At 38.9% G+C, this 14,246-nt stretch overlaps 3 protein-coding genes across 3 annotated transcripts; 2 read left to right on the top strand and 1 right to left on the bottom strand.

The window, feature by feature from the left end:
• Window positions 1-158: 158 nt before the first annotated feature.
• Window positions 159-6,614, bottom strand: LOC115623251 (R3H and coiled-coil domain-containing protein 1). Its single transcript, XM_030517519.1, has 10 exons — window positions 6,485-6,614; window positions 5,446-5,616; window positions 4,952-5,115; window positions 3,357-3,528; window positions 2,724-3,225; window positions 2,105-2,281; window positions 1,679-2,026; window positions 1,400-1,589; window positions 1,083-1,319; window positions 159-667 (listed from the first exon to the last, which is right to left on the bottom strand). The coding sequence occupies exons 3-10, from the start codon at window positions 4,983-4,985 to the stop codon at window positions 618-620; spliced, it is 1,710 nt and encodes a 569-aa protein (XP_030373379.1). The 5' UTR covers window positions 4,986-5,115; window positions 5,446-5,616; window positions 6,485-6,614; the 3' UTR covers window positions 159-617.
• Window positions 6,615-7,504: 890 nt separating this feature from the next.
• LOC115622470 (protein LTO1 homolog) lies at window positions 7,505-7,950 on the top strand. Its single transcript, XM_030516414.1, has one exon. The coding sequence runs from the start codon at window positions 7,505-7,507 to the stop codon at window positions 7,922-7,924; it is 420 nt and encodes a 139-aa protein (XP_030372274.1). The 3' UTR covers window positions 7,925-7,950.
• LOC115622771 (methyltransferase-like protein 25) lies at window positions 7,893-9,678 on the top strand. Its single transcript, XM_030516827.1, has 3 exons — window positions 7,893-8,321; window positions 8,384-8,587; window positions 8,665-9,678. Exons 1-3 carry the CDS (start codon window positions 7,926-7,928, stop codon window positions 9,565-9,567), a joined length of 1,503 nt encoding a protein of 500 aa, XP_030372687.1. The 5' UTR covers window positions 7,893-7,925; the 3' UTR covers window positions 9,568-9,678.
• The last annotated feature ends 4,568 nt before the right edge of the window (window positions 9,679-14,246 follow it).

The raw sequence follows: 14,246 nt of genomic DNA, 5'->3' as shown, positions 1-14,246 counted from the left end.
AAGCAATAATTTGTGAATTTCGAACTCCTGCAACGGTTGTGGCACGACAAGCGATCGACAAAGGTATGGAGAAGAGTGTCTTGGCTGTGAATTGTTAGTTAGTTATTTATATTTTAATCTTCAGCTTATTGACTGGTATTAAAGAATTTACACATGTATTGGGTGCTTACGCGCTGTAAACTTTATTAAAATATATATGTATGTATATTTAAAAATCTTGATTGCGCTTAAAAATTACAATTTACGCCTAGAGTTCAAACAGCACTTTTGTACGCCATACATACTTATGAGTGTGTGTGTGTTGCTTCTTTTGTTGTATGTGTATGCATGGGCTTAAATGTATATATATAGTGTGTAGTTACATACTAAGACAAATAAATATATAGATACTTTCTCTCTTATAACGTAATGCATATACCTTATACTTATAACAAATTGAGCAAAATTTGTATGAATTGCACGAAAAGCAAACACTTAAAAGTACATGAATAAGCATATACTAAGTTCTGATTTCTGATTTCTAGTTACTAGCTTTGATTGAGAAAATATTGTGGGTGTTGCATGTGGCGTTGCGCAAAATGCCGGCAAAATGCATCATTAATCATCATGCATCCTCTCTAGCTTTCCCAGGCCTCGTCGCGTTGTTTGGCAGCTAAAAGTTTACGTTCTGCGGAAGAAACGATAAATAAATAATTAAAGGAGTTGAAAGAAGTGGTATCTCAACATAAAAAAAGTTCAATGTTGAAATAATTGAAATAATATATAATCAAATACTATTTGAAACCCAGAAATAGTTTGTTTACGATGTCGTTTTAATATGGTATAAATATAGTCAACCATTATCAAAAACTCATAAGTAACAAATCTGGTTACGATAAATTAATAATCAGAACAATTATTCTACAATGAGATATTTATTGACTGATCGTTTTTATTGCTTCAAATTCGAGCAATAAAAACTCATAAATATACGATACGATAGCATAAAAAACAAAAAGTAATTTTCCCACAGATCGTTAGTATGGCAGCTATACAAAATAATGCGGCTATATAAGGGTATAAAAAAGTGGGTTAGTACATACCTTTGGCTTCACGCAATACACGCCGTTCGTTTTCCCGCTCTTGAGGTGCAGTTGGTAGCTTTACGCCTAAGGCGCCCGACACCAGTCGTCGAGCCAGGGCTGTGCAAGTCGCTGGTCGTTGGCGGTAGGGTTCAAGAGAACCGGCACACTTTTTGGCCTTCAGACGTGATTCCAGAGTGGCCTCGGCAAGGGGCTTTAATTTGACAAAAGGATGACCCATGGTCAGAACCTCAGCAGCTATTAAATAAATAAAAAAAAAAACAAATCGATTGCATTTACAACAGGAGAAAAAATTGAAAAAATCTCGCACTACACACCAATTCGGGAACTGCTAAACACAGCCAATGCATGAGTATCATCCACCCATTTAATATCGAAACCAGTGCCCTTGTACTGCGAGAAGAGCATGAGCAAGTCGGGTGTTTTGAATTCAACAGGAAAATTTGATACTTCCAGCACATGTGGGTACTCCTCCTCATTGAGCAGCGACTGCTTTATGTGGAAGGTCTGCGAAGGGAGGAAACTTGCTATTAGTAAATGTTTGCTGGTCTACTAAGCTGTGTGAGCTTAGTTATTTTTCCGAATGCCATACTTACGCTATAGTCCATTTTGGGGAGTTCTATTTTGCATTTGCCGACGGTATCGGTAAGTTCTTGCAGGATCTTTGGATCCAAACAATCACCGCTTTCATCGTACATGTTCTCCCAGTCGTCTTCGTCCTCCTCCTCGTCATCGTCTTCCTCGCCTTCGGTGGTGCTATCCACCGGTGGTTGGGCAAATGGTGTTCTAGTATTATTATGGGTATTTGCCTGACTAAATAATGTTTGATAGTTCTGCGGCTCAACAACAGCGTTGTTGTTGTTATTGTTTTTCTTCTCGGGTATCTCCAGTACATCCGATACAAAGGTTTGTTTCATGATGCGTCGATTGCTGCGATTGATTTCCTATACAAACAAATAACCAAAGCATTTAGTGGCAATTGATGGTAATGCAAGGAGGTAGTGAAGAGATAAGGACCTCACCTTTGAGGCACGCTGTAGCTCGCGCACATCATTATCACATTTGTTGGTGGCATCCTCAGCTGATTTTGAATTGCTTACTGCGCCCACATCTTCGATGCGAAGCGGCGGTGGTGACGTTTTGCTTTTGGACTTGCTGCCATTACCAGATTTTGTTCCATTAGCGCAACTCATGATGGTCTGCAAACGCAAATAATTTGTACAGCTGTTAGAGAACTTGAATTCTGAGAGTTGGGCTCAGTACATTGATACTATTGTTGCTGATATTATACTTATATTCTGATTTCGTCCATCTAGCAAACGATACGAAAATATTACTAAGCTACTTATTTATTTTAAGACTGCCAATATCAATTAAAAACACTTCGAAAGAATTCACTAATTATTTAGTAGACAACCTACTTAGCTAAGTTTGGAGCCGATATCTATAAAGCAACTTTTAAACTTTTTTAAACAAATCCCGGCCTATGACAAAGGTTTTATTGATTTTTAAAAACATATGCAGATAAGTGGAGTCTCAAACATTACCACTGTTTGGAACACGATAAACACTGTTTGGAACTTGATTGTCAAAATTTCGGTATATTTTCGGAATGCCAATTCTAGTGATATATCTACATACCGAACCCGTATCACAAATACTGCTGTTGCTGTTCGTCGGCGTTACGTTAATTTCAGTCGCTTTGGGTGCTGACTCGCTGCTTGATATTACAAGTATCGTGGCATCCGTGGGTTTTTCCTGTAAATGAGTTTTCTTGCTGCGTTCACGTTCCCTGCGCTCTCGATGCGACCTTGTCTTCTTGGGCTTGGCTTGTTGTTGCTGTTGAAGTTGGCCGTTTGTATCGTCCGACTTGGACGAGTGCGTTTCTGCAACTGTTGGCGGTGTTGCTTCCAACGTTTGTGGATTGCACGTAGACAAGGTTGTCGCAGTCGCAGTCGCTGCTGCAGCTGGCGTCGCTGCTGATGTTGCAGTTGTTGTTGTTGTCGGTGGCGTTGTTTGACTGCGTCGTGCCCTTGGCACATAAACAGCCCGATCCGGACGACGCTCTCGACGCCCTGCATTAACCTGTTGCTGTTGCTGCTGTGGCGGAGACGGTTGCTGTTGCTGCTGCTGTTTGGGCTCACTTTTGTCATCAGGTAAGGCGAAGCAGATGAGCAAAACAGAAGTAGAAAAAATAAAAATTGAAAGGCGAAAGAATTTCGTAAATACTTATAAACGTTTTTATGGCAGTTCACGTTTATTTATTTTTCTTACCTGTCCAGTGCTTTGACAGCGTCGGCGCTTGTTGTTTCTGCTGCTGCCGGCGCTGAGGTAGCTGTTATTGTTGTAGCTGTTGTTGCCGCAGTTGCCGTCGCCGTCGCATCTTCGTTACTGTTATTTCTGAGCGCTGGCGGTCGATAGAGATCGACAGAGTTTGATTTGCTCACTGCAAACAAGAAAAAAAGTAAATATGTATGTAAATAAATAAATCAAATAAATAACAACTCAAAATATATGCAATTAACAGCGTATAGTATTTGGCAAATTCACAAAACAAAGGCGAAAAGACAATCAACAACCCACAAGCGGCCATTTAGGCAACGCGTTTGGCATGAAATAAATAAATAAAAAAAAACAACAGAAAAAAAATTCACAAATTTTGACCCAATTTTTTTTCATTTGCTCTCTTTCATTGGCTGCTTTCGTGAATGTCAACACCGCCGAAAAGTCAAAACGTTAACAGTTTTGAATTTCATGCGAGAGCGCAACAAGTGAGCGTGCGCAGCGCTGCGTGAGAGAGAGGCGAGTAAGAGAGTGTCAGTGCAAATGATGCAACAACACATTGGCGGCCAACGACAGCGCGCTCCAACAAAATTACCAACGCACACAAACACTCACATACATAATCACAAAACAAAACAAAGCAAACGGCCCGACCTTGAATGGAGCTGCGTGAACCGACCCCGTCGCTATGACAGCGAACGCCAAAAAACAATCGTCGGCAGCGCTGCTTGCTCTGTTTTTATGCTCTTTCCCCATAGAGGGAGACTTAACTTTAAGACTTGATCGTGTTGCTCAAAAAGTACTTAAAAACCAACAAATCTTTGAAAATATTTGTAGCTTTAAATTGTAAATGAAATATTTAATGTGATAAAATAAAAAATGTAATTATGGGACCTACCCGAGAAATATTTCATTATTTGTAATATGAATTCAAATGTTTTGAACACTACAAAAAAATCGAAAAACGATTCTTCTTCTTACATACAAACTTTTGATATTTTAAAAAGTCTAGCTTCTGGCTTGAATGTCTAGCTTAGTAAAAAGAAAATCGATTTGTGATCATTCTGGACTTACAATTAAGTCATTGATTTGAAGATATAATTTCTAAGAATCCAATAATTTCACCCTAGTTTTTATAATCTATTTTCTAAATCATTTGGCGTAATAAATTCTTTGAATTTGAGGTATTTCCGAACATAATTGTATGTAACTCGGAAATAATATAGTGGCGAGAATATAGACAAATTTGTACGTAGAAACATAAGCTTTGCGATCGTTTTTTCAAAGGGTATACCAACGTCGATGTGCCCATTTATTTTTCTTTCGACATCTCTTTCTGAAATTTGCCTCACATAATGCTTAAGGCTTTGCCGGCGTTATTTTTAGTCAATGGTCAAATATTTAATTGTTTTTTATGTTTCAAGCTATGCAAACATTTTTAAACTTGCCAAACACTGTTGGCTATAATAAAATTATTCGCAACCGCCGATGATTTACTCATGCATATACACATTTGTGTGGGTGGGTGGAGGTGTACAGATCAGTCGGTCGGTCAGTTGGTTAGTGGGTGTTAGTCTTTTACTTACAGCGCGCTTCGCTGATATGCTTTTTTACTCCCATTTTGCAAAGCTCCTGTTCGCGTTTGCGGCTTCCACTGCTGCTTCTGCCACTGCTACCGTTATTTAGATGACCACTCTGCCCGTTACTGCGCCAATTTTTAACTGGCGTGGGCTGCTGCTGTTGCCTGCGCCTGAAAATTGCAAAATTATATATTTTAGAAGGTATACACACATATGTACATATACAATCTCGTATTGGAAAAGTTTTCTGATCAAGTGATATAAGAAGGTTTTCAGCTACATGCTCGGATTTACTTTCATACTTTCGATTGTGATTTAAGTGATTTTTAAACGGGTTAGTTATTAACTGATATCAACTCTTAAAATGCAGATGTAATTAATGATCGACTAATGATATCATTTCGTTCTTATTATTTGCATGCACTCGCAAAATATGGTTGTATACATAAGATCTTCAAAGGGAGGATGGAGGCTGGCTATGAGATCAGCTGAATACTCACGCTTCAAAGCCTTGCGGATCCACTAATTGATTCCGAAAGCAGAGCACCGTGCGTCGTTGAGCGCCCTGCCCCACTGAGAATGTGAAGAGATCGTAATGCTGGCGATAGTTCTCACATGTTTGGTGTATGAGATAACGGCGATAATTGCTTACAGGTGGAAAGAGCAACACACTGAAAAGACAACGGTAAAAAAAGAGGACAAGTGGCTCAGTAACATGCCAATATGTGTACATATACATATGAGAGTGTGGAATGTTTATGCATAACTGCGTCTGTATGTTTATGCGTGTATGTGTGCTGGCTAACAGGTTGCTTATTAAGTTATGGCGTATTGTAGAAGCAACACACACACAAAGCATAAGAAGCGCACGCAGTCTTCGAAATTAAAGTGAGACTTGTAAATTATTATGCAATGCAGCACCAACCACAACAACAATAGCAACAACCAACGGCAGTTTCGGGCGATTTACAATGTACATACAATATACATATGTAATTAACATATGCATAATAAAAATATGCGCACAATTATTATTTGTTATATGAGCGAAATGTTGGAAAATTAATTGTTTAATACAACGCGTCTTGCATGACAATAATAACAACAACAACAAACTGCAGCAGAAGAGCGCAGTACAATGCGGAAAGTTGCAAGCAACTATTGTTGTTGTTATGGTTAGTGCCTATTGCAGCTGAGAAAACTTGCATTGCAAACCGGTAATGTTGCAACACACTGCAAAATACTGAAACTTGTACACAAGTACAAGGCACAGTTTTTGCCACATTTTTTGTTGTTTTTGTAGTCCGCTTTTGGTGGCAACCGCAATTGTTTGAAATATTTCCGCGTTGCTGTTTTGTTGTTGTTGTTGTTGTGGGTATCAAGTGGTCCGCTTAGATGGCAGGCGCTTCTGCCAACAGCTGCTACCAACCCAACTGGCATACACATACACTACACACAATCATGCATACACACACGCACACACATAAATACGTAGAAATATCGTGGCAAGGTTCTAATTGGCGTTGGTTGCCTCCTTACCCATTGCTCAGTCGTTTCTTTAAAAAATGCTCAATATCACAACCAACATTGTAAACAAACTCCTCATCGTTTAAACTTAAACTAGCTGTGAATGTGTTTTTTCGTGCATTCTCCAGTTTTTCGCTGAATATTGCGACTTTTTGTCGCTACAGAAAACACGCACACACACACAAGAACACGCACGCACACAGGCTAAGGCCAACACACACAATCGTATGGCTTAGAACTTTTGCGTTTCGTTCACGTCTCGTATGCAGTCGCTAATAGCATCATTCGAATACGCTTCAGCAATACTTAAATGATTAAATAATGAATTTTTTCGTTTTGATTGCACACTAAATCACTAACAATTCTTAACTAGAACTGTTTAACTTTTCGCATTGCACGCGCTATAGAGATGGACTACGAATGAAGAATTGCGATATGTTACAAAAAAATCGATTCTGCTCTACTCGATGTATCGGTAACACCGTGCAAGTAATAATTGTCTTGGAGATGAGTAATGTTGACGTATTTGTTACTTTGTCACGGCCAGTTTTAGAGTAAGTGTTCTTATTTTAGTTCTCATTGATAAATAAATTATTAATTAATTTAAGTACTACATTGATTAAACAATAAGAAAAATTCTCGGATTTCAGAACTTGTGAGTAAGAACTTTATTTATCATGCGTATAAGTGTGTTTATTTTTTAGGTCATATTCCCAGACTGTCCAATGATGTTCGTTTTAAATTTTCATATTGAAAAGGGCATTCGCACTGGTAAATCACTGTCAAAAATGTCTCTCCTCTGGGTGTCTCCTAGTTTGTGATGCGAGGATTCTGTTTAAAAAACTGCTGCCCACTCAATGTTTTATTTATCTTTGTACAATAAGAATGCTCTTGTGTGAATGAATCCGTTAACTTTTAGAACCGTTACAATGACACTATCGTGAGCAATGCCACTTTGATATCGATATCATCACAATCGCGCTTGTGAATAAGTAACAGTCAAACAAATCGCCAATGTATTTCTATGCTAAAATGTGCGATCCAGTAGAAACACGCGATATTAACGATCTGTTTGATGATATAGTATTAACGGAGGAGAAACACGCACGCCTTGGCTTTGAGGAGGGACTGAAGGACGGACTTGAGCAGGGCAACGAAGAGGGCTACAAACTGGGCTATGCACAGGGCGTAGAGCTGGGCAACGAAATCGGCACAATTTATGGTCAGGTCTTGGCGCAACTACAGGTGCCGCATACGAGCAAGGTGCAGAGGACATTGGAGCAATTGCGTGCACTAATCGATCAATTTCCGCGCACCAACGATCCAGAAGCAGATATTATTGGTGCTGTGGAACAGATTCGTAGCAAGAATACGCTGCTCCGAGCTCTGTTGCGTTCCAAGGCGGCAGGCGGTGTTTTGGAGTCGGCGGGACGCAAGGATTACAGTTTCTAAGATGACATCCTGCAACGTTAAGCAGATCCAGCAACGCCTGGATGGATTGCTAGCATATATGCAGCCTCACTGGAGTTTTGTCAACTGCCACATGGTTAATTATATTACAGACGAACATTGGGAGCATTTTGTGCCCCAGAAATTACGGGTAGAAGTACCAACTGCGACAGATGTGAAGCAGTGCATAGAGACGCTGTTCTGGAAAGGGGACCGTCAAACCCAACAGTTTCCAGAGTTTGCCAGCTTTCTGGCGGCTGGCGAGCTGCAACGCCTGACTTGCTCAGACACCGAGTTGCTGACTACCGTGGAGGATTTGGAGAAGCAATTGCTGGATGCGGACTCAGAGCAAGCGACATTAAGCATCAAGGAGTTCATGAGCGCCAAAAAATGTCACGAAGTATATTTAAAGTCTATTTTTCCAAAAAATGTTTCTTTTAATATTTATTGTTTTGCCAACAGGTTGAAATTACTGCAGCTTTGGTGCACAAACTTATAGAAAGTGCTTCAAAAAAACAAGATAATGATTTCTATATTGTCGATGCTGGAGATGGAAAGGGTTATCTATCCTCACGCCTGGCACTGCAATATTATCATCGTGTGCTTGGAATTGATGCAAATGCCAAAAATACAGAAAATGCTTTGGCACGCAACAGCAAGCTGCAGGTTAGGTCTGGCTCTCTTAAAAAATTGTCACATTTTAATATAAACATAATGTTTCTTCAAAACAATTATTTTAACAGCGAGCCTGGAACGGCTTAACGGTACGCGCAGAACTACAAGGCCAGGGAATTACGCCCAAACGACGTGGAAAAAATGCGACCAAGGAATGTGGAAATCCTGCACCCAAGCTAGACAACTATAAAACGTCATCGAAATTCATTACGACGCAGCTAGACTTATGCGCTTTGTTGGATGAAAGCTTTCCAGAGCAGCAGGTCGACAAAATGAAACGCATTTGTCTAACTGGCCTACATACTTGTGGAAATTTAGCAGCCACTTGCCTGCAGGTCTTCGATGCACAGCCCAATTGTGAGATTCTCTGCAACATCGGTTGCTGTTACCATCTGCTAAAGGAACGCTATTCGGACCAAGAGTTCTTTGGTAACAAGGCGCTCATGGATATGCAGACAGAGTACGGATTTCCGCTAAGCGATTATTTACGAGAACGAAACGTGTGTTTGGGTCGAAATGCGCGAATGCTGGCAGCCCAGTCTATGGAACGTACGCAGGCGGCCAAAGAGTTGCCAAATATAACGCTCTATTATCGTGCTTTAATCGAATTATTGGTCTGTCGCCATGCCCCACACCTGAAAAATGAATTGCAAGTGGGAAAGGTGCGAAAGTTTCAAAATTTCTACGAATATGTGCAATTGTGTGCCAAAAAGTTGAATGCCACATGGCTCGGTGCTTTGGAAGAGGCAGAATTAGAGGAACTAGCTCGTTCCTGTGATGTTGACAGGCATTACCTGGAGCTCTTCTATTTATTGCGTATGTCTTTTGCACCGGTACTTGAGAGTCTAATACTTTTAGATCGATTGCTATACTTGAAGGAGCGTGGCCATAAAAAGAGCTACTTGGTTAATTTATTTGATGCAGTAATATCGCCACGGCATTACGCAATTGTTGCCTTTAAATCGCACTAAAAAATGGTTGGATTGTATAAATTAGAGAGAAGGGTTACAGATGACTTAAAAAAATTAATTTTGATAGCAAATTTTTAAAGAAATATTTGTTATTGAATGGAGTGTTGCAGAAACCGTGTTATAGGTACGTATATTATCAGAATATATATGATTAGAACATACTTCTATGAACAGTATATTCATACATATATGATTACTCTAATACGATATACAAATGTGCCGTTGTTCGACTGTATGAACATCGAGAACTTATGAATCAAAGCAGCTGAGATTACGAAACTTGGCATGTAGACTTGCCATATAAAACCGCTTTATTTTATATAGCTGCAAAAAAAACAAACTTCAAAAAAAAAACTTTAATTTGCTTAATATGTTAAAATATTAAATCCTGATTGGGTATTTATAATTTAATTATAATGTCTCAGTATATTGTTTAGCTGTGTCGAAAGCGGTTCACTATATCATATAGCTTCCATAGTTTAGATTTTTCAGACATTGACTATCCACAACTTTATGGCTGAGCTTTTTCGGTTCAAATGATTGGCTTGTTAATACACAAAGTATTGGCATTAATATTTGAAAACTGTTTGTTGTCTGTACCGATAAGCCAGCAATAATTTGAGGCGTGGGTGCCAACATTAAGTGCACCATTTGTGGTGTATGATAAAAATGTAAACATAAAATATGTAAGCTCCAAGACGCAATGTCTGACACGAACCCTGCGGCAGACATTAAATTCCGAGTATCTATAAATACGATGAGCTAAAAAGTTATCTTCGTCTCCGACGGAGCTATACACCCTTCACTGTGTCTTGCATCACAACTTTATTGCTCTGTATTTTATTAGAAAGTATTTATTACTTATTTTGTGATTGGTCATCCAAGGCCATCAACAAATATGTATGTAGAATGGATAATACGTATAATATCGCACTGAGTGATAAGAAAGCCTCAAAAGTAATCAAAGAATGACACGATGATGGCGTTATTCGACTGAAAAATATTACGTAGAATATGAAAACTTTATTCAAATTAATAGTTAATTGGATTCGGGAAAAAGGAAATCTCCTCTCCTCTCTTGTACTATGCCTCGATCCACAGCCGTATGTTGCAGAGATTCCCCAGAGATGGGATTAATTCTAAAAGAGAGAGAGAGTTTATATATATATAGCGAAAATTCTATTCACGAACACAGTTAGAAATAAATTATAATTTGAACACAAAATCCAAAAACGATTACAAAGAAAAGTCTACAAAGAAGAGTCTAGATTACCAATAACCAACCTGTTAAGAAAAACTATACCAAGAACAGTCCTAAGCATTGTTAATGCTGGAAGACTTAGAAGCAAAAGTCTGGCTGGAATTTCTGGCCAGACTCAATACGTTCCTGATGCTTTCTATAGTGCTGACACTAAAAGCATGATCAGTATTCAAGAATATAGCATTTCAGAGAAGTCTCATTTTAGCTAAGTCCAAGTATACCCTTAGTTTTACTGAGAGATATGAAGATTGAAGTTCAATTGGAAATCAAAAAGTACCCAAGATCGTCAACTGTCGATTCTTGGGCCATAGTTCGATGATAGTTTCTGTCAAAATGAAGCCGCGCAGTAGCGCTACAGTTTGTACTTTATAACTGTAACATCTGGTCCACCATTCTTCCTTCTGGCCGTTACAAACTGACAAACCTTGTACTTTTCCGGGAAGAGCATCCAAGCAAGGATGCTTGATAGTCCGTAGGCGACTTTTCTTGTTGTTTTATGCAATTTTTTCTTTTCTCATTTTATAGGTATTGAAAAATGGTTAACAAATTTAATTGGCTACACCCGCGCTTTGGATTCGTGGAAGTAACTCTGCTTAAACATGTTTTTAATAAACAGACTGAATTGCCATTAAAATATTAAAATTCCTTCCACTTCACGTTGCTTAGCCACCTACACAGCCAAAAATGCGGTGGCTTAGACCCATTTGCTGTTGTAAGAAATTAAATTAAAAGTAGGTAGCATGAACCGTGTTTTCATTTCGTTTCGTTGATTCAAAAGAAGAGTACGAGCCCCACAGTTCTTTTTCGATTTCAAAAATGGATTTCTTACCCTCTTTTTTTTTGTTTTAATTTCTCTTAAAATAATAAGAGTATATACGATGTTTTTTTGGATTATTCATTTATTGTATGCTGGTTACAAATACTATCTCTTTATGTAGCATTGGAGGTAAATTTGATGTGTTTGTTTCATGGTTGGGGCAAGAGCTTGGCGCGACTTGCTAGGGTTCTGATTAAAGATACGAGCAGTCAACATTTGCATTCGCTATCTTGCAAAGTTTTGGGGTAATATCTTAGGCGTTCTAACTTCGTTAACCCTCAAAACGACTTTAGAATAAAGATTAAGGGTTGCGGGCTGCGCCCTGCTTTGCGCGTATTCGCAGGAAATTTGACAAGCACTCCTGCCATTGTATGCCACATCCCCATTATTGTTGTTCAAACTCTGCAAGCACTATAAAATATATTGGGAGCCACTGTACACACATACATATATACACATAGATTTTCATCAATATGCATGTATGAGCACAGTTTGTAAGTGTGTTGGGAGCTGGATAAACGTGCTTTTTGGCCTTTAGAGCTGTCGTCTATCCCCTTCTCTCCCTTAACCTCCATTTCCACCTCCATCTCGACCTCCATTTCCACCCGGCCACAACCATTTGCACCATTTTTCTACACGACTGGAATTTCAGCTTCTGTTGGTTGGCGCCATGAACTGTGTTGTCGACAGTGGCAGCGTCGTCCTGTTGCTGCCGCCGCCACTGTTAATATTTTATTAAGTGCTTCAAATTCATTTTGAATAAACACGAAAAAGACGCCAACAAGTCTGGGGAACAAGCGGGGAACCTGTCGCCGAGCTATGGATGCTGCTCCGAGTTTGACACTTTCGCGAAACCTCTCTCTGTACCTAGAAAATATATTGTTTGTGTCCTTTGTAAATATTTACCTATGTGTTTATTTGTTGGTGTGCACACACACACACACACACACTCACACATAGAAATACACCCTCACCATGGGCAAGGCATCGGACTTGTCTCTCAACTCTGTCAAGGTGTCAAGTGGCAGGCAACTTTGGCAAATATTTTGACATTGCTTTTCTTATTTTTTTTTTTTTTTTTTTTTTTTTTTGGTTTTTGTTATTTTTCTGCTGATGCTTCTGTGTTGGCAAAGATATTTTTGTTTTATTTTCATTTCGGTTTAATTTGTTTGTGTCGGTGTGTGTGTGAGAGTGCCTTTTATGGCCCAATTAATTGGGCCGGGGGCTGCGTAAATTTGTCTGTGCAATGAATGGCGAAAATCAAAGAGCAAAAAATATGGTTTTCATGCTTCAGGCTATGGGCCATAAAAGTGACAGTGGCAGCCAGCAACTTGGACAATCTGCCTAGACTAGATTGTATAATAAGCACATTGCGTATACGCACTGTCATCCCTCATACATACCTATTGACTGTTTGGGGTTTGAGCAAAACTAAGTGCTACATACTTGGTTGTCGGCCGACCATTGTCAACGCCTTTTGGCGCCTCATTGTGGCGGGCGTCAACAACACGGCCCATAAAAGTCGACGAAAAGCGGCAAATTGTACGCATTTATTTCGCCTGATAATGTCTCAATAAAATCTGTAAGGCATCTGTTTGCTAGGTGGAACCATGCATGTGTGTGTAGGTGTACGTTATTGCCAATACAAACGCCATTTGGTTGAGCAATGGGCCCCTGTTGCTGTCGATGTTGTCGAAGCTGCCGATGTTCGTGCTTGTCGCAGGAAAACTATTTTGTAATTACAAAAGTTGTAAAATTTTATGCGCTCCTCCCTGAAATGGTTCACGGCCTTTGTAACATAAGGCTGTGGTGTCGTTACCTGAAATCATGTGTGCGCCACATCCTATACATATATATGCATGCATGTACATACATATATAATTTGTACATCTACTTGTACTTCCGAGAATACAGAAGAACTTCACTAAGTAAGCCTTTATTTTCAAAGTAATTGCCTACTCTTGGAATAAGTTAATATAATCGGGCTTAATTTATGGCATAATTTTTTAAAAATTATATTTCAAAAATGCATTAATTATATGAATATAATGATTATTTAATAATATTCCAGTTCCGCTTTGTGTGCACTTATTTATATTTTTATTTATTATATCACAATTATGCTCAATTTTGCACAATAAATTGCAAGAAATAATGGAAGTGCTTGACAAATGAAAGAAACCCAAAAATTGTTTTCTTATTCTTACAATTTTTTAAGAAAGCTCGAAAGCTCTTTTGCTCTTACGGATCTAACTGCGATCTTTCTCTTGCTTCGCTGCGACAAGTTGGGCGTTCAACCACCTACCGTTCAACTTGTTCGCACAACTTCATTCTCCTAGCAAATTGGAATACTGTTATACAATGAAAGCATACGGCATAAGTAGTACAGTGAATTCTGTTTTCTCGTATTTTGTGTCTTTCTTTTTTGTAAAAACGATGTTTTGGCTAACATACGTAAAAACAAATGAACTCTTATACAATTATACGCGTATAGTACTATATGTAAAGTACATACGTTAATGAAAGCAATAAAATAAAAATTGAATAGGCTAATACATTTAAAAGGTGTTACACTTAAATCACTGCGTACTTACAAATACA

The sequence above is a fragment of the Scaptodrosophila lebanonensis genome, unplaced genomic scaffold (assembly GCF_003285725.1).
Source record: "Scaptodrosophila lebanonensis strain 11010-0011.00,11010-0021.00 unplaced genomic scaffold, SlebRS2 tig00000043-arrow-pilon, whole genome shotgun sequence".
NCBI classification, from domain to species: domain Eukaryota; kingdom Metazoa; phylum Arthropoda; class Insecta; order Diptera; family Drosophilidae; genus Scaptodrosophila; species Scaptodrosophila lebanonensis.
The sequence above is the reverse complement of the archived record's forward strand: the minus strand, read 5'-3'. Positions and strand labels throughout refer to the sequence as shown.